Source organism: Fringilla coelebs (genome assembly GCF_963513975.1).
Source record: "Fringilla coelebs genome assembly, chromosome: 5".
NCBI lineage: Eukaryota > Metazoa > Chordata > Aves > Passeriformes > Fringillidae > Fringilla > Fringilla coelebs.
The window spans coordinates 689,106-714,467 of NC_140033.1; the positions used below are offsets into that span (position 1 = coordinate 689,106).

Below are 25,362 nucleotides of genomic sequence, written 5' to 3' on the forward strand. Positions count from 1 at the left end.
CCCTGTCCTGACGGGAATGCTCTTCCCAATCCATCCCAAGATCCCACTGCCCTCAGGGGTCCTTCTCTGCTCCCAGCGGATCCTTTGGGATCCCAGTGGAGTTGCTGGGTTCAGGGAAGGTTTTTCCCGAATTCCGGGGCTGTTGTTGTCTCCTCCTGCCCAAATCCTCCCCCCATCCCGGCTGCCACGGCCAAATTCCTACAGAACCTCGGGAGAGGAGGGAATTCCTCTCAGGAATTTCAAGGAGCATGGAAAAGCAGGATCTGTTTATTCCCAGCATGGATGCTCCAGAGCCGAGCTTCATTTACTTTTCATGGAATTCTGCCTGGGAATCTCCAGAGGGGAGCAAAAGCCGCCAGCGATCCCCTGGGAGCAGTCTGGAATGCTGGGGGCTGGATCAGGTGTGGAGAGTTTTGGGATTGGGCTCCATCCCTGCAGCACCTGGAGCCCGGAGATGCTCCTGGAATTCCCAAGGGAATTTGTCCTTGGAAAAGATCTCTGAAGGATCCTCAAAGATCCCTAAAAGGGAGCAGATCCAGAACATCCAGCTCTGGGACGGAATTCCCAGAGAAGCCGTGGCTGCCCCTGGATCCCAGGAAGTGTCCAAGGCTGGGCTGGAGGAATCTGGGATGCGGAATGTGTCCCTGCCCATGGAAGGGGTGGGAATAGGATGGGACTAAAGTCCTCAAACCATTCCAGGATTCCACAATTCACCCCTGGATCTCAATCCCTGTGTCCCAGGAAAGCACAGCGTGCCCAAACCTTTGACTTCCCGGTGAATCCGGAATTTTGGGAGCTGCTCCAGGCTCTCGGGAGGCATGGGAGAAAAGTGGGAACATCCTCTGGGAAAAGTCCCAAACGCCCTCCCATTCCCAGGAATTTTAAACCCCTAATTAACCCCTCCCTTTGCTGTTGTCCATGGAATTCTGCTCCCCTCAAACCCCACCTGGGGCCACGGGAGACCCCCGCACTTCCCACGGAACACCAGGACATGGCTGGGGTCCAATTCCAGAGCTCGGGAATAAACACCCGGAATCCAAAGGGAGCCACCAGTAAGGACCAGTAAGGACCAACTCCCAGCATTCCCGGAATGACTTCCCTGGCATGGGAATGGCGCTCCCAGGTAGCCTGGCCACCCCCCGGAGCCGTTCCCGGTGCACTCCGTGGAACCGATCCCCAAGGAAAACACAGAGCCTCGCCTGAGAGCTCCCGCCGTGCCACAGCAGCCCAAATCCCTGGAAAACCTCCCTCCATCCATTCCTTGGGATGGACAAGGCTGGGAGGAGGGAGTGGATCCCAAAAAAAGACCTGGAGCAGGAGGGTGCAAATCCTGGAGTGGGAAATGGGAGGGAATCCGCACCCTGTGGAGCCCAGGGATGGGAATGTCAATCCTCTGGTATCCGTGGTTGGGAATCTCCATCCCCTGGAGCCCAGGGATGGGAATGTCAATCCCCTGGAGTCCAGGGATGGGAATGTCAATCCCCTGGAGTCCAGGGATGGGAATGTCAATCCCCTGGAGCCCAGGGATGGAATTATCTGTCCTATGGTATCCATGGTTGGGAATCTCCATCCTCTGGAGCCCAGGGATGGGAATTTCCATCCACTGGTGTCCAGGAAAGGGAATCTCTGTCCTGTTGTGTCCAGGGATGGGAATTTCTGTCCTGCGGCCTCCAGGGACGGGAATCTCCAATTCTTGGTGTCCAGGGGCGGGAATCTCCATCCTCTGGCACCCAGGATGGGCCCAGGATTCCCAGAGCAGCTGCGGCTAACCCTGGATCCCTGGAAGTGTCCCAGACCAGGCTGGAGCACCCTGGGATAGCGGGAGGCGTCCCTGCCCTTGGGATGGAGTGGAATTTGGGAATCTCAAGGATCCTTCCCACCCAAACCATCCCAGGATTCTATCCCGGATATCACTTTGACACCAGGACACTTCCCAGCTTCCCCCAATATTCCCAATGATCCTGGGGGGTCACAAATCCCTCCTATCCCTCCAAAGGCAGCGGCTCCACCCTCTGGAATTCTCTCCGGGAGCCATGGCAGCTCCGCAGTCTCTGGAGTGTTTTTAACTCTGCTGCCGGAGCAGATGGCGCTGGCAGAAATCTTGGAAGTCTGACAGGAATTATCTCCCCTCCCCTTCCCCCCACTCCTTCCTTTTTTGCTCCAAATATTCCTCCCATCCCATTTTTTAAAATTTTCTTTTTTCCTCCCTTCCTTGCTTTTTATTCAGGGAATTTTTCCAGGAATCTTTTTAATCTTTTCTCCCGCTTTTTATTCCAGCCAGCCAAGGGTTAACCACCTTTATCCCGGGAATTTTTCCCAGAATACTTTTGATATTTTCTCCCATTTTTTTTCCCCCAGCCAGCCGGGGGTTAGCCACCTTTATCCCGGGATTTTTTTCCTGGAATCTTTTCTCCCAGTTTTTTCCCAGCCAGCCGGGGGTTAACCACCTTTATCCCGGGATTTTTTTCCATGAATCTTTTCTCCCAGTTTTTTCCCAGCCAGCCGGGGGTTAACCACCTTTATCCCGGGAATTCTTTCCCCCCCCCCGGAATCTTTTTGATCTTTTCTCCCTGGGAATCTGCAGCGCTGCTGGAATACGCAAACGCCAGGGAATGTTTATTCCCAAAAAAACCCATCCCAGCGCTGCTTTTCCATCTCCTTCCTCGCCCGTGCAGGGATTTTTCCCCGGGAATCAAGTGACTGCGCAGCTCCCGGCCGTGGGTGTGGAATGACAGCTCAAGGACTTCTAATTCCAGCCCCATTCCCACCCGATTCCTCCCTCTCCGCCTCTTTTCCGTCCCCGTTTTCCTGGAATTCCACGGGAATGGTTTCTCCCAGGAGCTGCTTTGGGTTTTGGGCTGGGTCCCCTCCATTCCAGGGGTTGTCCCGCCGTGGGGATGGATCTGGCGCTCCTGGGTGGGATTTTTCTGTGGATTCTGGGTCGGGATGTGCTGTGGCAGCTGCAGCCATTCCTGCTTGGAGCAGGGATTCTCCCACTGGGATTTGATGGCGATTCAAGGAATGCTTTTAATCCCTTTTTTCCCAGGGGGGTTTGGCTGCACGGGCTGGGAATTGCTGGGAAGGTCAGGGATAACTGGGATGTGCTGGGAATTCTCATGGGGGCATGAGCACAGAATTCCCACATTACTGAGGCTGGGAAAGAATTCCAAGGTCACCGAGTCCCCACCAGAGCCCCGAGTGCCACCTCCAGGAATTCCTTGGACACCTGCAGGGACGGCGCTCCAAAGCTCCCTGGGCAGCCCCTGCCAAGGCCTGACCCCTTTCCATGGAAAACCATCCCAAATCTGGGAGCTGAGCCTGCCCCGGCCCGGGCTGAGCCGCTCCCTCTTTTCCCGGGGCTCATTCCCTGCAGCAGATCCCGATCCCCGCTGGCTCCTGGCAGGAGCTGGGCAGGCCCAGAAGGACATTCCCGATCCCTGCCCCGATCCCAGCAGAGCTGCCCTGGCCCCCAGCCCCGGCACATCCCACTTTTCCCGGGCTCTCCCTGCACCCATCCCTGGCAGCCCCTGCCCAGCCCAGGGGGGCTCGGGGGCCCTTCCCGAGGCACTGCCGGCATTCCATGGGCAAGGATTCCACAATTCCCCAATCCTGGTGCGGTCTGGGTTGGGAGAACCTCCCTGCCCATCCACTTCCAACCCCTGGACACCTCCCGTGATCCCAGGGTGCTCCAGCCTGGCCTGGGACACTGCAGGGATGCAGGGACAGCCACAGCTGCTCTGGCAATCCCAGCCCAGGCAGGAATTCCTCATTCCCAAGATCCCATCCATGGCTGCCCTCTGGCAGTGGGAGCCATTCCCTGGGTGCTGTCCCTGCAGGCCTTGTCCCCAGTCCCTCTGCAGCTCTCCTGGAGCCCCTTCAGGCCCTGGAATGTGCTGGAAGCTCTCCCTGGATCCTTCCCTGCTCCAGGAGAACATTCCCAGCTCTCCCAGCCTGGCTCCAGCCCTTGGACAATCCCATGGATGCATTCCCAGCGGATGATCCATCCTGGATAACGCCGTCATTCCCACTCCAGATCCCTTTCCAAACCATTCCTGGCTCTTCACAGCACACCGGACCCTGAACAGCTTTTCCAAAGCTTCTTCCCAAACATTCTCGCCCAGGAACTCACAACACCCCTTGGGAATCTCCTGGATCCCCCTCATTCCAACAGCACCAGGGCAGGATCCACATCCAAGACCAAAATATGGGATAAACCAGGATAAAATTCCCGGTTCCCCTCTGGACACCGTGGGTTTGGGATGCTGGGATGGGATTTCTCCATGAGCACACATGGATCCATCCTCCACATCCCACACAAACCATCCCGTTTTATCCCAGCTCTTCCGGAGCCTTGGGAACGTCTTCCCATGGAATTCCAGGCCGAGGAGCAGCTGCACCAACACAACCCCTGAAACCCCCGATTTTCCTTCATATTTTAGGATCCAAGGACCCACCACAGCCAGGTTTGGGATTGGAGGCACCAAAAACCTTCTGGAATGGGGTCAAGGACCTCCCACAGCTGAGTTTGGGATTGGTGGCACCAGAAACCTTTAGGGACAAGGTCCAGGACCCATAACAGCCAGGTTTGGGGTTGGTGGCACCAAAAACCTTCTGGAATGGGGTCAAGGACTTTGCACAGCTGAGTTTGGGTTTGGTGGCACCCAAAACCTTCAGGGACAAGGTCCAGGACCCACCACCGAAAGTTCTGGGGTTGGTGACGCCACAAACATTTTGGGATAAGCTCAAGGAACCACCACAGCTGGATTTGGGGGTTTGGTGGCACCAAAAACCTTCTTGGACAGGGTCAAGGAGCCACCACAGCTGGGTTTGGATTCAGTGGTACCATAAATCTTGAGGGATAAGGTCCAGGACCCACCAGAGATTTGGAGGCTCCATAAATGTTTTGGGATAAGCTCGAGGATCCACCACAGATGGTTTTGGGTTTGGAGACTCCATAAATGTTTTGGGATAAGCTCAAGGATCCACCAGAGGTGGATTTTGGGTTTGGTGGCACCAGAAATCCATGTGGGATGGGGTCAAGGACTATGTACAAATGGATTTTGGGTTTGGTGGTACCAGAAATCCTTGGGAAGACAATCAAGAACCCACCAGAGATGGTTTTGGGTTTGGAGACTCCATAGATCTTTAGGGACAAGGCTGGTTTGGGGTTGGTGGCACCAAAAGCCTTGGAGACAAGGTCCAGGACATCCCAGAGATGGATTTTGGGTTTGGTGGTACCATACATATTTTGGGATAAGCTCAAGGATCCACCAGAGGCATTCTGGGTTTGGGGGCACCAGAAATGCCGAGGGACAAAATCAAGGATCCTCCACAGCCAGGTTTGGGTTTGGTGGCACCAAAAACCTTCTGGAAGGGGGTCCAGGACTTCCCAGAGATGGATTTTGGGTTTGGTAACATCAGGAATCTTTGGGAACAGAATCAAGAAGCCACCAGAGATGGTTTTAGGTTTGAAGACTCCATAAATGTTTTGGGATAAGCTCAAGGAGCCACCAGAGATGGCTTTGGGTTTGGAGACTCCATAGATCTTTAGGGACAAGGTCCAGGACATCCCACAGCCAGGTTTGGATTTGGAGGCACCACAAACCTTTAGGGACAAGGTCCAGGATTCACCAGAAGTGGATTTGGGGTTTGGTGGCACCAAAATTCTTGGGAACAGAATCAAGAACCCACCAGAGATGGTTTTGGGATTGGAGACTCCATAAATCTTTTGGGATAAGCTCAAGGGTCCCCCACATCCAGGGGCCTCCTCCAGACCTCATCCTGCTCCTCCTAAGCCCCAGCTCTGGCATTCCCAGTTCCAGAGGGGCCATTCCTGCCAGGAATGCCCAGTGCCAACACTGGGGGTGGCAGAGCCCCCCTGCCCTTGGCAGAGCCGATCCGGGAATTCCTGGAATTCTCTCCCAAAATTCTCTCCTGGAATCCTCCAGTCCCACCTTCTGCTCCAAGCAGGTCCAGGCATCCCTCCAAGCCATAATTCCACGGAATTCCATGGAATACTCCAAAATCCAAGAGCTGGAGCGACCTGGGAAGGGCGGGGCCTTCCCCACCCCCTCCACATCCCACAGGGACCGTCCCTCCTCATTCCCAAGGGATTCTCCCGGGCTTTTCCTCACCTACAGACTTGGTCCGTGGAATTCCCTTCCGGAGGGACACGTGGGGCTTCTCCGTTCCCGCCAGGACCCCGGGATGCGCCATTCCCTGGCGCTCAAACAGGGACTGGAAGGGAAAAACAGGGAATTCCCAGTCCGGATGCTGCCGGAAGGACCCAGCATTCCCACCCCGACTCCCAGCTGCGGGAAGACGGGAGCTCTTCCCACCGGGATGGACCCTCCTGGCCTCCTCCTTCCTGCTGCTCCATCCAGTGGAATTCCAAATAAATGCTGGGATAGCTCCCTGGGACTCATCCCATCTCCCTGCTGCTCCAGGTGGGAATCCAGCAAGGATGGCTCTGGGAGCTCCTGTCCCGCTTTTCCCAGAGCTGCCTCCCCCTCCTCCTCCTCCTCCCTCCGTGCTTCCCCTTGGATTCTGGCGGAATTCCAGCCCTGCATCCAGCCCAGCTCTCCAGGCTCCTCCCAAGCTGCTCTTCCAGCCTTCCCTGGGAAATCCATGCGGATTCCCAGGCCTGGAGGGGGATCCTGGGGAGCCGAGGGAGAGCTGAGCCCCCGCTGTGGATCGGGGTCTCCCAGGCTCTGCATTCCTGGGAATTCTGCTCCTGAACCAGCTCCCCTTGGCACCACATTCCCTCCCATCCTCCTCCATGTGCTCCCTTCCCTCTCCTTCCACTCCTGGGAATGCCACTCCCCATTCCGTCTCATCCCTCTCCCTCATCCCAGGCCCCCATTCCTAGTGGGATTCCCTCTGGCTCACACTGATCTCCTCAGGATCCTTCCCATCCCTTTCCATGTGCTCCCATCCCTCTCCTTCCTTCCTTGGGAATTTCACTCTCTGTTCCTGGGAATTCCACTCCCCAGTGCCTCTCATCCCTCTCCATGTCCTCCCATTCTCCCATTCCACGCCCCCATTCCCGCGGTATTCCCGCTGGCTCACACTGATCTCCGCAGGGGTGATCCTCCCATCCCATTCCCACCCCATTCCACGCCCCCATTCCCAGGGAATTCCTGCTGGCTCACACTGATCTCCACAGGGGTGATCCTGCGGCTCTCTCCCATCCCATTCTCATCTCATCCCCATCCATTCCATGCCCCCATTCCCATGGAATTCCTGCTGGCTGACGCTGATCTCTGCAGGGGTGATCCTCTGGCTCCCTCTCATCCCATTCCCACCCCATTCCCACATTCCACGCCCCCGTTCCCAGGGAATTCCTGCTGGCTCACACTGATCTCTGCAGGGGTGATCCTCCCATCCCATTCCACACCCCCATTCCCGTGGAATTCCTGCTGCTCACACTGATCTCCGCAGGGGCGATCCTGCGGCTCTCTCCCATCCCATTCCATTCCCATTCCCGTCCCATTCCCGCGGAATTCCCGCTGCTCACACTGATCTCTGCAGGGGTGATCCTCCCATCCCATTCCCGTCCCATTCCCGTCCCATTCCCGTGGAATTCCCGCGGAATTCCCGCTGCTCACACTGATCTCCGCAGGGGTGATCCTCCCACCCCATTCCCGTCCCATTCCCGTCCCATTCCCGCGGAATTCCCGCTGCTCACACTGATCTCTGCAGGGGTGATCCTCCCATCCCATTCCACACCCCCATTCCCGTGGAATTCCTGCTGCTCACACTGATCTCCGCAGGGGCGATCCTGCGGCTCTCTCCCATCCCATTCCATTCCCATTCCCGTCCCATTCCCGCGGAATTCCCGCTGCTCACACTGATCTCTGCAGGGGTGATCCTCCCATCCCATTCCCGTCCCATTCCCGTCCCATTCCCGTGGAATTCCCGCGGAATTCCCGCTGCTCACACTGATCTCCGCAGGGGTGATCCTCCCACCCCATTCCCGTCCCATTCCCGTCCCATTCCCGCGGAATTCCCGCTGCTCACACTGATCTCCGCAGGGGTGATCCTCCCACCCCATTCCCGTCCCATTCCCGTCCCATTCCCGTGGAATTCCCGCGGAATTCCCGCTGCTCACACTGATCTCCGCAGGGGTGATCCTCCCACCCCATTCCCATCCCATTCCCGTCCCATTCCCGTGGAATTCCCGCTGCTCACACTGATCTCTGCAGGAGTGATCCTCCCACCCCATTCTCATCCCATTCCCGTCCCATTCCCGTCCCATTCCCGTGGAATTCCCGTGGAATTCCCGCTGCTCACACTGATCTCCGCAGGGGTGATCCTCCGGCTGGTCGGGCGCTGTTTCACCGTGGCCGCCCTGGAATCGGCCTCCACCAGCTCCGCCCTCAGCGCCGGCTCGGCGGCCGCCAGGATCTCATCCAGCTTCTCTGGAATCCAAGGAAAACCGGCTGATCCCGGCAGCGCTCCCTTCCCGCAGCTCATCCCTGAGAACGGGGGGATCGTCCCCGCCGCCCCTCCCCCCAGCCAGAGGTTTTCCGTGGATCTGTGGGGGCTGATCCCGCTCAGCCGGGGAATTCCCTGGGTGCTGTCCCACCCCACATTCCAAGGAATTCTCTGTGTGGCGCTAACCAGCGAGTTCATCCCAAATTTTGGGCATTGGGGATGAGCCGAGTCCTGCCGGGAGGACAGGAAGTCCAGGGAATCCCAGGACATGGGGATGTCCACGGGACCCACACGGCTTCGGCACGTCCGGCACTTGTTTGGGATAAACTGGGATATTCCCGGCTGGAATGGGCTCCTGGAATGATCCCAGCTTCCCGTGTCCAGGGCAGGATCTGGTGCCCACGGATATTGGGAATACCGGCAGAGCCACCACAGCCGTGTGCGAGCTCAGGGCTTGGGGAGTGGGACTGGAATTCCCAGCTCCAGGATCCGCCCTGGTGCTTTTATCCCTTGGGAACACCAAGTTGTGCCTGGATGTGTCCCAGTGGATCCATTCCCTTGGGAATTCCAGCCGGAATCCTGAACCTTCAGGTGTGAAAAAGGCAGGAGGTGGACATGGATTAATTTCCATGGATCCCACCTGAGCCGAGCCTATGGAATTCCCACTTGGAATGGGAATCTGGGGCCGTTGGCTCCCTGCCACCTCCACCTGATGGAGCTTCCCAGATCCAGCTGGATCCGTACCCCAAATTCCTGCCCTGGGAGAGGGACTGGGCAGCTCCACCTGTGTCCAGGTGGGAATTGTAGCCCTGGGATTCTCCTGAGGCCAGGCTGGTCCTTGGACCTTCCATGGAATTGTGGGACATGGAATCATGGAATGGTTTGGGTAGGAAGGACCTTAAAGCTCATCCCATTCCATGCCCCAGTCCCTCTGCAGCTCTCCTGGAGCCCCTGCAGGCCCTGGAATGTGCTGGAAGCTTTCCCTGGAATCTTTTCTGGAAGAAAAGCATCCCAGATCCATCTCCAATCCCTGGGAACCTCCAGCTGATTTTCCTGATCCGTGGGATCCTCGTGTGGCCCTCTCTGGATCTGCCTGATCCAGGGAAGGGTTGGGAGGATCCCTCAGACACTTCCCAGGGCAATTCCCACCCGGCTCCTTCCCTGTCCTATCCCCATGGGATCCCTGCTGATCCCACATTCCCAGCTCCACAGGGAACACGGAATGGGAACCACCAGGACAGAAAATCCTGGACCAGGAAATCCCAGGAGGGGCTGGGTGGGAAGGGACCTTCAATCCCATCCAGATCCAACCCTTCCACCAAAAACTTCCCGGTTTTTCTGCAGCCCTCATGTGACATTCCTGGCACATCCTCAGGGTGGGAGCAGTGGGATAATCCACATGGATCTGCCAGGAATAGCGGGGTGAACTCCCTGGAACTGCCAGGAATAACGGGATAAACCACACAGATCCATCAGGAATAACTGGATAAACCACACGGATCCACCAGGAATAACTGGATAAACCACACGGATCCGCCAGGAATAACTGGATAATCCACATGGATCTGCCAGGAATAGCGGGATGAACTCCCTGGAACTGCCAGGAATAACGGGATAAAGCACACGGATCCACCAGGAATAACTGGATAATCCACATGGATCTGCCAGGAACAGCGGGATAAACTCCCTGTATTTGCCAGGAGAGGCTTTGGCTGTTTGGGATAAAGCTGGACACTGTCATTCCCGAGGATCCCACGGGGTCATTCCCGTGGGGAAAACCCGGAGCGGGGATCACACCTGGGGATGGCAGGGTTGGGAATTTTGGGATGCAGGAGCAGTCTGCCAGTGCCCAGCAGAATTCCGTGCGGCCGTCCCAACTCCCGGCCCCACAATTCCTGGCATTCCAGTTCCTGGCATTTCCATTCTAGGCGTTCCAATTCCTACTGGGGCGGCTCCAGGACACCGGAGCCGATCCCAAATTCCCAAATTCCCGTCTGAATTCCCTGGGATGCCGCAGGAACAGCGACCCTCGGGATGCCGGGATCTCCCCCCAGTCTGGATCCTGCGGGATCCCAGCGGGAGCTGTCAGGAAGGGGCGGAATCCCGGGAATTTCGGTTTCACTCACCCCCTTTCCTTCTCCGCATGGAGGCTTGGAATGGGAAACAAAACACAGGATCAACGGCATGGAACAATTCCCGTCCCCATTCCCGGCTCCAGCCTGGCTCTTCCCACAATTCCCCGCCTCTGGCATGCGGGATCCGGCCTGGGATGTGGGATTTGGGCAGGGCACCTGGGAACTCCAGCCTTTATCCACCGGGATCGTCCCCACGAGCCGGGATTTGGGATTTATCCCAAGGCTGGGGTCATCCCTCATGGATCCTCACGGATCCAGGGAAGCCGGAGCGGGATTGGCTGGAATTTCATCCCAAGCCATGGAAGAGCTCCCAGGGCAATTCCCGGCATCCAAGCCCAAGGATTTCGGCACAGGAGGGATCCTGGAGGGATCCTGCTGGGAATCTGCTGCTCCAAGGGGATCGGAATGGCAGGGAAAGGGTCGGGAAGGGCGCAGGGGGTGTTTGGGACCCATGGAAAACGGGGCGGGAAGCACCCGGCAGAGCTTTCTTTGGGAATATCCCTTTCCCTGCCGGTTCCTTGGGAAGGAGAATGGCTCCAGGCCAAATCCTGGGAATGCTGGTCCACAGGAAAACCCGGAGTGAAGGATGGGAAGAGGACGCATCCCCTGTTTTCCCTGGAATGGCTTCAGCGCATTCCTTGGATCCATAGGAATGAGCACTACAATTCCCAGAAAAATTCATGGGAATAGTGGGATCAGAGCTGGAACAGCCTCAAAATCCTTCTCCCAGGATTGCTGCTCCCAATCCCTGCCCAGGAAAACTGGGAATTACTGGGAGGGTGGAAGAAGGAATCCCAGGATCCGGGATGGGGGAAAAGTGGGGAAAAGGAGCTGGAAAAGGCTCTGCTCCCAAGAATTCCCACCAAAGAAAGAGCCTTTGGATTGGGAATAATGGTCTGGAAATGCGAAGATTCCAGGGTGGGAATTCCAGGGTGGAATCCAGGCGGAGGCTCAGGATAAAATAAATCCCAGCTGATCCAACTTGGGAATTTTGGGATCTGTCCCGATCCCGCAGGGTCTGGCTCCAAGGAGGGAGCGAGGAAAGTCTTGGAAAACTGGGAAGGGCATGGAAAACCAGAGGGAATGGAAAACCAGGGATGGCATGGAAAACAGGGAGAGCAGGGGGAAAAACGGGGAGCATGGAAAAACCAAGGAGGGCTTGGAAAAACCAGGAGGAATTAAAAAAGAGGAAAACCAGGAAGGGCATGGAAAACCAGGAGGAATGGAAAAACACAGAGCATGGAAAACCAGGGAGAACACGGAATTCCATGGAGATCATGGAAAACTGGGAGAGCATGGAAAACCCAAGGAGGGTGTGGAAAACCAGGGAGAACATGGAAAACCAAGAAGGGCATGGAAAAAACAGGGAGAACATGGAAAACCAGGAAGGGCATGGAAAAAACAGGGAGAACATGGAAAAGAGGGAGAACGTGGAAAACTGTGGCAAGCATGGAAAAGCAAGGAAAACATGGAAAAACACGGAAAAGCAGGGGAAAAAAGCATGGAAAACCAGGGGTAATGTGGGATCCTGCTGAGGCTGCAGGGTGCCACATTCCCAGATGGAAAATCCCAAATTCCCATGGAAGCCGGGGCAGCATCGATGGCCTCAGGGCCAGCCCTGCTGCCAGGGACACTCCAAAGTTTTCCCGAATTTGGGATCCCTCCATGGGCACGTGGCCGCTCTGGTGACATCCGGGGACAAAGTGCCACCGGATCCGGGAAAAGGGAAGGGATGGAATGGGATCAGCTCCCACCCTGCCAAGGGGTCCTGGGGACATCCCAGGTGGCCACGAGGGCTGGGAAAAATGAGGAATTCTGGCAGCGGGAAGCAGGGAAGGGTGGGAGCGGAGAGGATTTCAGGGAATCTGGGAATGTGGAGCAGGATGGGGAACCAGCAGGAAATGTGGGAGTGGCAGCAGGGTGGGGGGGATGGAGCAGTCCTGGAGATCTCCTGGAGTTCTCCTGGATCTATCCTGGAGATCTCCTGGATCTCACCTGAAGCTCTCCTGGAGCTTTCCTGGAATTCTCCCAGAGCTCACCTGGAGCTCATCTGGAATTCCGGAGGTCTCCTGGAGCTATCCCAGAGCTCTCCTGGAGCTCTCCCGGAATTCCAGAGCTCTCCTGGAGCTCTCTCAGAGCTCTCCTGGAATTCCAGAGTGCTCCTGGCAGGGTTTGGGATCTGCCTGGAGATGGGAAATCAAACCCTGGGACTGCCGGGTGTGGGAAAGGAGGGAGAGGAGCGGGATGAGGAAACGGGAGAGGAAGGAGAGGAGCAGGGAGAGGAGTGAGGAAAATGAGGAGAGGAGCAGGGAGAGGAGCAGGGAAAGGAATGGAAGGAGAGAGAAGATCAGGAGAAGGAGCAGGAGCAGGGAGAGGAACAGGAAAACGATCAGGAGCTGGGAATGGAGCAGGGAATGGAGCAGGGAATGGAGCAGGGAATGGAGCTGGGAATGGAGCTGGGAATGGAGCAGGAGAAGGGCAGGGAGGGTATTGGGAAGAAGGGCAGGGGTGGGAAAAGGAGCATGGAAAGGAGTGAGGAAAGGGAGGAGAGGGGCAGGGAGAGGAGCAGGAAAAGGAGCAGGAGCAGGGAGAGGAGCAGGATCAGGAAAAGGATCAGGAGCAGCGAGAGGAGCAGGGAGAGAACGAGGATCAGGAAGAGGAGTAGGAGGAACAGAGAGAGGAGCAGGAAAAGGATCAGGAGCAGGGAATTGATCAGGGAATAGATCAGGGAGAGGGGCTGGGAATGGAGCAGGGAGGGTATCGGGAAGAAGGGCAGGAGCAGGGAGAGGAGCATGGAAAGGAGAAGGGAAAGGAATGGAAGAAGAGAGAAGATAGGAAAAGGAGCAGGAGCAGGGAGAGGAACAGGAAAAGGATCAGGAGCAGGGAATAGATCAGGGAATTGAACAGGGAAGGGAGCTGGGAATGGAGCAGGAGAAGGGCAGGGAAGGTATCGGGGAAAAGGGCAGGAGTGGGAAAAGGAGCATGGGAAGGAGAGAGGAAAGCGATGAGAGGGGCAGGGAGAGGAGCAGGAGCTGGGAAAGGAGCAGGGAGAGGAGCAGGATCAGGAAAACGATCAGGAGGAGGGAGAGGAGCAGGCAGGAGAGGAGGAAAAGGATCAGGAGCAGGGAATCGATCAGGGAATGGATCAGGGAAGGGAGCAGGGAATGGATCAGGGAGAGGAGCTGGGAATGGAGCAGGGAGGGTATCGGGAAGAAGGGCAGGAGTGAGAAGAGGAGCATGGAAAGGAGTGAGGAAAGCGAGGAGAGGAACAGGGAGAGGAGCAGGAAAAGGATCAGGAGCAGGATCAGGAGCAGGATCAGGAAAAGGATCAGGAGCAGCGAGAGGAGCAGGGAGACAATGAGGATCAGGAAGAGGAGTAGGAGGAACAGGGAGAGGAGCAGGAAAAGGATCAGGAGCAGTGAATTGATCAGGGAATAGATCAGGGAGAGGGGCTGGGAATGGAGCTGGGAATTGAGCAGGAGAAGGGCAAGGAGGGTATCGGGAAGAAGGGCAGGAGCAGGGAGAGGAGCATGGAAAGGAGTGAGGAAGGCGAGGAGAGGAGCAGGGAGAGGAGCAGGAGGAGCAGGAGCAGGGAAAGGATTAAGGAATGGAACAGGGAATGGAACAGGGAAAGGAGCTGGGAAAAGAGCAGGGAAAGGAACTGGGAATGGAGCAGGGAATGGAAGCAGCGTCGAAAGGAGCAGGGAGAGAAGCTGGAAATGAATCAGGAATTGATCAGGGAATGGAGCAGGGAAAGGAGCTGGGAATGGAGCAGGGAATTAAACTGGGAATGGAGCAGGGAGAGGAGCTGGGAATGGAGCAGGGAATGGAGCAGGGAGAGGAGCTGGGAATGGAGCTGGGAATGGAGCTGGGAATGGAGCTGGGAAAGGAGCTGGGAAAGGAGCAGAGAATGGGTCAGGGAAAGGAGCAGAGAATGGAGCAGGGAATTGAGCAGGAGAAGAGAGAGGATCAGGAAAAGGAGCAGGAGCAGGGAGAGAATGGGGATCAGGAAGAGGAGTAGGAGGAACAGGGAGAGGATCAGGAAAAGGAGCAGGAGCAGGGAAAGGAGCAGGGAATGGAACAGGGAAAGGAGATGGGAACAGAGCAGGGAAAGGAGCAGGGGAAGGAGCGGGGAGAGGAGCTGGGAATGGAGCAGGAATTGATCAGGGAACGGAGCAGGGAAAGGAGCTGGGAAACGAGCAGGGAGTGGAGCAGGAGAAGAGAGAGGATCAGGAAAAGGAGCAGGAGCAGGGAAAGGAGCAGGGAGAGGAGCAGGGAAAGGAGCTGGGAATGAAGTGGGAATTGATCAGGGAACGGAGCAGGGAATGGATCAGGAAAAGGAGCAGGAATCAGAAATTGATCAGGAATTGATCAGGGAAGGAGCAGAGAGAGGAGCAGGATGCCCAAGGCCAGGGCACATCAACCTTTCCACACCCACCTGGAGACTCCCAACATCCTTCCCACGCCCACCTGCGCCGGGAAGCGCCCCCGGAGCGCCGGACATCCCCCGGACATCCCCCCGGACATCCCCCGGACATCCCCCGGACATCCCCCCGGACATCCCCCCGGACATCCCCCCGGACATCCCCCGGACATCCCCCGGACACAGACGGGGATCCTGCTCCGCCGCCCCCCGCGCCTCCCACACCCCCCACCGCCCCGGCCCCGCGGCGCACGTGCAAACAGCTGGAAAACCGCTGGAAAACCGCTGGAAAACCCCGAGGAAGCCGCTGGGAAGCGGCTCCCCAGCAGCAGCCGCGACTCCCGGGGGACGGCAGCCCCATCCCGGCGCAGCCTTACCCAGCTCCTCCAGCTCGGCCGTCATGGACTTGGAGCGCAGCGTGAGGGTGGTGCTGGGCGCTCTCTTGGGCGGCGGCGGAGCTGCAAGGAACAGAGAGGGCATCTTGCACCTCTTCTCCCGGAATTTGCGCGGGGTGGCCAGGTGCAGGTGCCACTTCTTCTCCACAGCCTGGATCTCCTCGTACTCCCGGGACGAGGAGTCGCACTGCTGCAGGATCTTATTGAGGCTGCGCGTGGACGCGAACTTCTTCATGATTCCCGCCGGGAATGTGCCCGCGGCCCTTGGGAATGCGGGCCCCCCCCTCAGCGCGGAGCCCGGGCCATGGCCCCGCAGGGGCGGGGGGGGCGGCCGGGGATGCCGGGAGGGATGCGGGGAGAGCGGGAATGTGTCCAGCCTGAGCTCGGGATCCTCTTCCCGCCTCGGCGCAGCCCCCGGAGCGCCTCAGCCCACCCCACCCTCCTCTTCCTCCTCCTCCTCCTGCTGCCGCCGCCGCTCCTGGCCGTGGATCCCGATCCTACGGAAGCGCCGGCGTCCGGCCGGGAGCTGCCCAAGGGCGCGTGGCCCGGGATGATCCCAAAAGCTCCCGATCCCGCATTCCCTAAGCCCCCCCCGGAGCAGCGAGGATGAGTGGAAAGCTCTTCCTCTTCCTCCTCCTCCTCCTCCTCGCTGCTCCTCGCTGACAATGCTGGAATAACGCTCCAGGATTGCCATGGCAACGGCAGCTCCAAGGATCCCTGTGCCTGCGGCAGGGATCCAGCGGGGCGGATTCAGCCCCAGCCGGGCCCACACAGGCGCTGTCACCGGGGTGGGGGGGACACGGCACGAGCCCCCCCCCGGTCCCCCAGCGCCCCTCGGATCCCTTGGAAAAGCGTCCGCGTGGATGCGGAGGATCGGGGCGAGGAAGGCACCGGGCAGGGAGCAGCGGGAAGCGCCGAGGGGCAGCGGCTCACCCCGGGCTGGAGCGGCAGGAGCGGCCCGAGCGGCCCCGCCGGGGCTCCCGGCGCCGATTCCCGGCTGAATTCCCGAGGATTATTCCCGGCTGAATTCCCGGCTGAATTCCCGAGGCTGCCAGCCGTTCCCACGGCTCGTGCCTTTGTGCCGTGACAGGATAATTGGAGCTCCTCGTGCCAGCAGCGCTCCCTCCTTCCCTCCCTTCCCTCTTCCCTCCCTTCCCTCCCCCGAGCCCCGCGTGCTGCGCTGGGAGCGGCCCCGATCCCGGCCCCCCTCGTTCCCTGCTCCCATCCCCCTGCTCCAGCCCTGCTCCCATCCCCCGACTCCGCTCGCTACTCCAATCCCCCCGATTCCCCTCCCTGATTCCATTCTCTACTCGAATCCCTGCTCCCATCCCCTACTCCAACCCCCCTGCTCCCATCCTCCTGATTCCATCCCCCTGCTCCCATCCCCCTGCTCCCATCCCTACTCCAGTCCCTCTGATTCCATCCCTGCTCCCATCCTCCTGACTCCATCCCTGCTCCCATCTCCCTGATTCCATCCCTGCTCCCATCCTCCTGACTCCATCCCTACTCCCATCTCCCTGATTCCATCCCTGCTCCCATCCCCTACTCCAACCCCTCTGCTCCCATCCCCGCTCCCATCCTCCTGATTCCATCCCCCTGCTCCCCTCCCTGATCCCATCTCCTATTCCAATCCCTCTGACTCTATCCCTGCTCCCATCCTCCTGACTCCATCCCTGCTCCCATTCCCTATTCCAATCCCTCTGACTCCATCCCTGCTCCCATCCCTGCTCCCATCCCTGCTTCCAGCCCTGCTCCCATCCCTGCTCCCATCCCCTACTCCAACCCTTCTGCTCCCAGCCCTGCTCCCAGCCCTGCTCCCAGCCCCTACTCCAATCCCTCTGACTCCATCCCTGCTCCCATCCCCCCGATTCCATTCTTTACTCCAACCCCCCACTGCCATCCCCCTGCTTCCATCCCTGTTTCCAATTCCTGCTTCCCTTCCCGTTTCCATCCATCCCTGCTCCTGTCCCTCCTGCCCTGCTGTTTCCATCCCCTGCTCCTGTCTCCTGCTCCCATCCCATCTCCTGCCCTGCTCCCGTTCCCACGTTTCCATTCCCTGCTCCAACCCCTCTGCTCCCAACCCAGCTGCCATTCCTGCTCCTCTCTCCTCTCCCTGCTCCTGTCCCGTGTTTCCATTCCCTGCCTCCATTCCTGCTCCTGTCCCGTGTTTCCATTCCCTGCTTCCATTCCTTGCTTCCATTCCTGCTCCTGTCCTGTGTTTCCATCCCCTGCTCCTTCCCCCCATTTTCATTCCCTGCTCCAATCCCTCTGCTTCCACCCCTGCTCCCATTCCTGCTCCCATTCCTGTTTTTGTTTCTCCTGTCCCCTGCTCCCGTCCCCATGTTTCCATCTCCTGCTCCATCCCTGCTCCCATTCCTCCACTTCCATCCCCTGCTCCTTCCCCCCATTTTCATTCCCTGCTCCAACCCCTCTGCTTCCATCCCTGTTCCCATCTCCTGCTCCCATCCCTGCTCCTGTGTCTCCTCTCCCTGCTCCTGTCCCCGTGTTTCCATTCCCTGTTTCCATTCCCTGCTTCCATTCCTGCTCCTGTCCCCGTGTTTCCATTCCCTGTTTCCATTCCCTGCTTCCATTCCTGCTCCTGTCCCCGTGTTTCCATTCCCTGTTTCCATTCCCTGTTTCCATTCCTGCTCCTGTTCCTCCACTTCCACCCCCTGCTCCTTCCCCCCATTTTCATTCCCTGCTCCTGTGCTCCCATCCCTCTGTTCCCATCCTGCTTCCATTCCCAGCTCCCATCCCAGCTCCCATCCCTGCTCCTGTCCCTGCTGTCCCCCCGTTTCCATCCTCAAGCTCCCATTCCCTGCTCCCATTCCCCTGTTCCCAGTTTTCCTCCCTCCACTTCCATCCCCTGTTCTCATCTCTCTGCTCCCATTCCCTGCGTTTCCATCCCGTTTCCATCCCCTGCTCCCATCCCTCTGCTCCTGTCCCTCCACTTCCATCTCCTGTTTCCATCCCTGCTTCCATCCTCCTGCTCCCATCCCTCCATCCCATCCTAATCCTGCTTCCCAAACTCCCATCCCCCTTTTCCCATTCCCCTCTTCCCATCTCCATAATTCCATCCCCTGCTCCCATCCCCACAATTCCACCCCCTTTTCCCATTCCCCTTTTCCCATCCCCACAATTCCACCCCCTTTTCCCACCCCCCTGCTCCCATTCCCTGGAATTCCAGTCCCAATCCCCCCAAACCCCTCCTGGCTCCTTCCTGTGCTTCCAGACGTTCCCGTCCCTCTGGACAAATCCCTGCCCTGCTCCAGCTCTCGGATCTGAGCCCATGGAATGAAATCCCAGAACTTTCTGGGATCCCCCAGGACCAGCCGTGCCCAGGAATTCCCACAGTGACTCCCTGGCTCCATCCCAGAATTCCCGGTGTTTCTTCGGGATCCCCATCCTGCCCTCCAACATTCCTAGAATTTCCCAGGGTTGCTTCCCATCCCAATAATTCCCAGGTGGAACTGGAGCCTGGAGCAGCTGATGGGAATTCCAGGAATTCTGGATCATGGGAATAAAAGTGATTCCCAAAACCCATCCCCAAATCCCTCCCTGAATTCCCAGCCCATCCCTCCCTTCCTGTATCCATGAGCTCCCTAAACTCTTGTTCCTCGTTTGCCACAACTCCAGAAATTCCTGATCTTGGAAATTCAAGCCATTCCCAAAAAATGCCGCAACTCCGGGAATTCCAGGCCTTGGGAATCCAAGCAATTCCCCAAAACCACCACAACTCCATGAATTCCAGCTCTTGGGAATCCAGAAAATTCCCAAAAACTCCACAGATTCCCACAACTCCACAGATGTGGCTGGGACCTTCCTGATCTTCCCTGCCTACCTCCCACATTCCCAAAACTCAGCACATCCCAGAAACTGGCACATCCCAAAAATCAAGTCTGAAAAATGGGAACATCCCAAAAATGGGTGCATCCCAAAAACCAGCACATCCCAAAAATGGGAATATCCCAAAAATCTTTGTATCCCAAACATTAACACATCCCAAAAATCAGCACATCCCAAAAAATGATGCACCACAAAAATGGGCACATCCCAATGTGGGCAAATCCCAAAAGGGGCACATCCCAAAAATCAATACATCCCAAAAAATGGGCACATCCCAAAAACTGGCGCATCCCAAAAATTGGCACATCCCAAAAAATCAATGCATCCCAAAAATCTTCACATCCCCAAATGGGCACATCCCAAAAAACCCACATCCCGATAAATCAAAACATCCCAAAAAATGGACACGTCTCAAAAATCTTCGCATCCCAGAAGCTGGAACATCCCAAAATGGGCACATCCCAAAAACTTTCACATTTAAAAATGGGCACATCCCAAAACTGGCGCATCCCAAAAATGGAAACATCCCAAAAACCCGCGCATCCCGAAAACTGGCACAGGCCAAACATCAACAGATCCCAAAACCTGGTGCCTCCTGAAATTGGCGCATGCCAAAAATTGGCGCATCCCAAAAAATAGACATATCCCAAAAATCGTCGCATCCCAAAAATCAATGCATCCCAACAGCAACACATTCCAAAAATCGTCACATTCCGAAATCAGCGCATCCTGAAAATGACCCATCCCAAAAAAACAGCACATCCCAAAAACTGGCACATCCCAAAAAACCCAGCACATCCCAAAACCTGGCACATCCCCCAAAAAAGGCGCATCCTGAAAAAAATGGAAACATCCCAAAAACTGGCGCATCCCAGAAATCATCACATCCCAAAAATCTGCACATCCCAGCACCAACACATCCCAAAAATCAGCGCATCCTGAAATTGACGCATCCCAAAAACCGACATATCCCAAAAACTGTCACATCCTGAAAACCAGCACATCCCAAAAACCGGCACATCCTAACACCAATGCATCCCAAAAATTGGTGCATCCTGAAATTGGCGCATCCCAAAACCGGGTGTATCCCAAAAACTGGCGCATCCCAAAAATCAGCATACCCCTAAAATGGAAACATCCCCAAAACTGGCCCATCCCAAAAAAATGGACATATCCCAAAAATCATTGCATCCCAAAAATCATTGCATCCTGATGCCAACACATCCCAAGAACTGGCACATCCTGAAAGTGGTGTGTCCCAGAAACCGGCACATCCCAAAAAACAGCACGTCCCAAAAACCCAGGCATTTCCCACTTGGAGTTTTCCATCCCTGCCACTCCCACCTCCCCTCCTGCCATTCCCTCTCCTCACTGAGGCAGCTCCAGCCCATCCTGAATCCCCGGAATCCCTGAAATCCCATGAACCAGCACATCCCAAAAGATCACAGCACATCCCAAACATCAGCACATTCCAAAAACTGGGACGTTCCAAAAAACGGACTTATCCCAAAAATCACTGCATCCCAACATCAACGCATCCCAAAACCTGGCACATCCCAAAATTGGCACATCCCAAAAATTGCCGTATCCCAAAAACTGGCGTATCCAAGAAATCGGCCCATCCCAAAAAATGGCACATCCTGAAACTGGCGCATCCCAAAAACTGGAGTATCCCAAAAATCAGCACATCCCAAAACCTGGCACATCCCAAACACCAACACATCCCAAAAACCAGTGCATCCTGAAATTGGTGCACCCCAAAACCAGACACATCCCAAAAAAACAGCGCATCCCAAAAACTGGCACATCCCAACCTTCCCAGCCTGGAATTTCCCACCTCCCCTCACACCATTCCTTCTCCTCCCTGGGGCCACTTCGGCCCATCCCAAATCCCCGGAATCCCTGAAATCCCACAAACCAGCACATCCCAACACCAACCACTACAAGATCCTAAAAATCAGCGCATCCTGAAAATCAGTGCATCCTGAAATTGGTGCATCCCAAAATTGGGCACATCCCAAAAATGGAAACATCCCAAAAACCGGCATATCCCAAAAATCAGGACATCCCAAAAACTGGCACATCACAAAAAATGGACATATCCCAAAAATCATTGCATCCTAATGCCAACAAATCCCAAAAATCGGCTCATCCGGAAAACAGCTCATCCCAGAAACCGGCACATCCTGAAATTGGTGTATCCCAAAAACCGGCATATCCCAAAAATCAGCACATCCCAAAAGCTGGCACATCCCAAGAATTCCAGCACATCCCAAACATCAACACATCCCAAAAACCAGTGCATTCTGAAACTGGTACATCCCAAAAACCAGCATATCCCAAAAATCAGCACATCCCAAAAACTGGCACATCCCAAAACATGGACACATCCCAAAAATCATTGCATCCCAAAAATCAGCACATCCCAAAAACTGGCACATGCCAAACATCAACACATCCCAAAAACCAGTGCATCCTAAAACTGGCACATCCCAAAAATCATTGCATCCCAAAAATCAGCACATCCCAAAAACTGGCACATCCCAAAAATTTACACATCCCAAAAACCAGTGCATCCTGAAATTGGCACATCCCAAAAACTGGCATATCCCAAAAATCAGCGCATCCCAAAAAATGGATGCATCCCAAAAATCATTGCATCCCAAAAACCGGCACATCCCAAAAATTTCTGCATCCAGAAATTGGCGCATCCTCAAACCAGGCACATCCCAAAAAACGGACACATCCCAAAAATCAGCACATCCCAAAAACTGGCGCATCCCAAAAAATGGACGCATCTCAAAAATCAGTGCATCCCAAAAATTGGTGCATCCAGAAATTGGCGCATCCCCAAACCAGGCACATCCCAAAAATCCGCGCATCCCAAAAAAACCCGGCTCATCCCCCCCTTCCCACCGTGGAATTTTCCACCCCGCCCCTCCCTCTCCTCGCCGGGGCCGCTCCGGCCCGTCCCGGCCCCCGGAGCCGCGGCATTCCCGGGAATGGCGCTCACCCTTCTTGCGGGATCCCTCCTCGGAGTCGGGCTTGCGGCTGACGGACACGACTTTCATCAGGAGGTGATTCCCGCCCTGCCGGATCAGCGCCACCACCTGCTTGTGCCCCACCTTCACCACGTTCACGCCGTTCACCTGCGTTCCCGGGAAAAAAACAACAAAAAACATGGATCAGAATTCCCAGTGGGAAAAAAAATGACCGAAGCAGTCCGCGAAAATCCCGCTTTTCCTGTTTTTTTTTCCCCCCGGTTTTTCCCGTCTTTTTTGGGGTGGTCGGGAGTCGCCGCCCGGTGATGGTGAGGAGGAGATGGGAACGGCCAATTCCTGCTGGGAGATTCCCAAGAAAATGGGGTTTTCCTGGGTTTTTTGGAGCGTCCGGTCATGGAATGTTTGGAACGGAGAGAATTCCCTGGAAAACCATTCCATGGATTCTGGCAAACCCCATGGGAACCTGCCCGTGGAATGGGGTGGGCTTGGAGAGGGGGGAAAGGTCCAAGCCAGGATCCTCAGGAGGGTTTTGGGATCTGGAGAATCCCGGATAATCCCAAATTCTCTGGAATGGCAATCCCTGGGTTTCTGCTCTTTCCTCCCAGTGAAGGTTCATCCCAAAATTCCTGGAGTTCTTCCCAATGCTCCATTTTTATCCCATGGATCCGTCCCGAGGGACGGCCCTGAGCCCATTCCAGCTCCTTTGCTCCAGGAAACTTTGGATTCCCGGGAATCACTGTGTGGGATCGTTGGCAGCTCCAAGGATTCCAGGCAATTTGGGATTATCCAGGATTCTCCAGATCCCAAAATCCTCCCGAGGATTCCAGCTTGGACCTTCCTCCGTCTCCAAGTCCACCCCATTCCATGGGCAAATTCCCATGGGATTTACTGGAATCTATGGAATGGTTTTCCAGGGAATTCTCTCCATGTGCACCAAGCTCCTTCCAAACTGCTGGAATTCCACACCGGCATTCCAGAGCCAGGAGTTCCTGGATTCTCATCCCTTTCCCCCCCTCCTGAGTCATTCCCAGCTCCCATCCCAATCCCCTGGATCCATCCCCCATCCGAGATCTACGTGGGAATTTCAGGGAGCTCGGGAATTTTGTCCTTCCAGGATCTGCCACATCCAACCAAAAAAATCTGGGAGAAATCCGGAAATTCCTGGGAGAATTCCCTTTTCCCAAGGGAATTCCAGAGCCTTGAGCCTCCATTCCCTGCCTGGCAGGGTTCGTGGAATGGGAAATTCCCAAGCTTCTCCCATCAGCATTTCCCAGGTTGGGAATGAAATCCTGGAATTTGGGAATCCCGGAGGCTGGAAATCCCACCAGGAACATTCCCAGCACTGCCATTCCCACCCCTGATCCATGGATTTGAAATCCCTTGGGAATGGCGATTCCCAGTGCCCTGCTCAGCCCATTCCCATCCTTCCCAACCTTTTCCACAAAGGATTTTTCCCAAATATTCCATTCCTGGCTCAGCTTGAGGCCGTTCCTTCTCATCCTGTCCCTTTTCCCTGGGATCAGATCCCAATTCCCACCTGGATCCAGCCAGGGAATTGTCTCCCACTCCTAAATCTCTTTATTTCCACCTGAATTTGAAGGAATTCCAACAAAACCCTCGGGATCACCTGAGCCCGACCTCCACCCCCACGGAACTCCTTGGGATTTCAATCCTGGAATTCCCTGCGCTCCCAATCCATCCCTGCCTTGATTTCCCTCAATCCCCCCCTCTGGAAAACTGGGAGAGCCCAGCGCTCATCCCGAGCCTCGGGAATTCCAGGGCTGAGCAGCATTCCCAGACCCCCCCTCCCGCAGATCTCCGGGATCCGCTCTCCCAGCCCGGTAATTTGGGAATGGATATTTTTAGGAATTCCTCTCTCCTTGGTTACTGGGAAACTTCGTGTTCCGAGACACCTCCCGGAGAAATCCGAGCTCCGCATTCGCTCCCGGCTCGGAGCAGAACATTCCAGCTTTTTTTCCCCGTACCAGAATATCCCAAATTTTGAGCATTTCCATTAAAAACGGAGCTGGATCAGCTCCTTCCCGCTTTTTTTTTTTCCCCCCCCCCAAGCTCCCGATGCTCCCAAATTCCCAATGATCCGAAATCCCGGCCTTTGATATTTCCTCGGATCCTTTTTATCAGCCTCCCACGCTCCGGAGCCGGAATTATCCGCATTTCCTGCTTTTTTTGCTTCCTGACCTTTCCAGCAGGGAGAGGATCCGGGAATGTTTCAGCGCTCCCTCATTCCCACAATTCCAGAGGGGGAATTTTTTTGTCCCAGAGGATTTTTTTTCCTCCCCCCTCCCGTATTTTTGGGCTCCGTGTCCTTAAAAAAAACCTCTGGAATTTTGTTCATTGGGATCATGGAATGGTTGGGATGGGATCATCCCATTCCCACCACTGCCCGAAGCAGGATTTTTCCTCATTCCCAAGGAAAATCATGGAATTGTAGAGGTTGAAAAAGCCCTCAAGGACCACCACTAACCCACATTCCCAAATCCAGGTTTTTGGAATGTTCCTAAGGATGTGACTCCACCACCACTCCTTCCAAAGATTCCCAACCTTTTCCATGGAGCAACATTCCCAAATATCCCATCCAAACCTCCCCAGGGGATGCTGGGATCCCACCTGGATCCCTCATTCCAGTTTTCCCTTCAAAAAAACTCGGGATAACAATAAAATCCATCCCTAAATCCTGGAAATATCCATGGATTTCCAGCCATGTCTGTATCCCAAATCCTGGGAATTCCCACCTGGATCCTCAAGGAATCATGGAATTCTCATGGAAGTGGTCAAAGTTCTCCGCTTCCAAGGCTCCTCAAGGAAAAAATTCCAGGGCTGGAAACCTCCCAGGATAAGGGGAGGCAAAGGGCCTGAAATCCTGGATTTTCCTCTGGAATTCCAGTGGGATTTTCCCAATCCCCCCCTCAGAGAGGTTGGATCTTGGCAATTCCCCAGCCTGGCACTGGGAATTTCCTCATGGAGCCATTCCTGGAATGTGGTTCGTGGGATGATGGAATTGTTGGAGGTTGGAAAAGCCCTCAGAGATCAAATCCCAGAATTCCCAGCTCTTCCAGGACCACCCTGGATCCAGGTCCTCCAAATCCACTGGGATTTGATTCCCT

General features: G+C 55.8%; 1 protein-coding gene across 1 annotated transcript in view; it reads right to left on the minus strand.

Annotated features, from left to right (window-relative positions):
- The window catches only part of SHANK3 (SH3 and multiple ankyrin repeat domains 3), a 147,771-nt gene that overhangs the window by 23,392 nt on the left and 99,017 nt on the right, over nucleotides 1–25,362 (minus strand). The window contains exons 17-21 of the mRNA XM_084206476.1: nucleotides 22,249–22,384; nucleotides 15,372–15,452; nucleotides 10,563–10,586; nucleotides 8,293–8,420; nucleotides 6,135–6,237 (exon numbers count right to left, since the gene is read on the minus strand). Coding sequence (XP_084062602.1) covers nucleotides 6,135–6,237; nucleotides 8,293–8,420; nucleotides 10,563–10,586; nucleotides 15,372–15,452; nucleotides 22,249–22,384 — 472 coding nt within the window. The remainder of the gene's footprint in view (nucleotides 1–6,134; nucleotides 6,238–8,292; nucleotides 8,421–10,562; nucleotides 10,587–15,371; nucleotides 15,453–22,248; nucleotides 22,385–25,362) is intronic.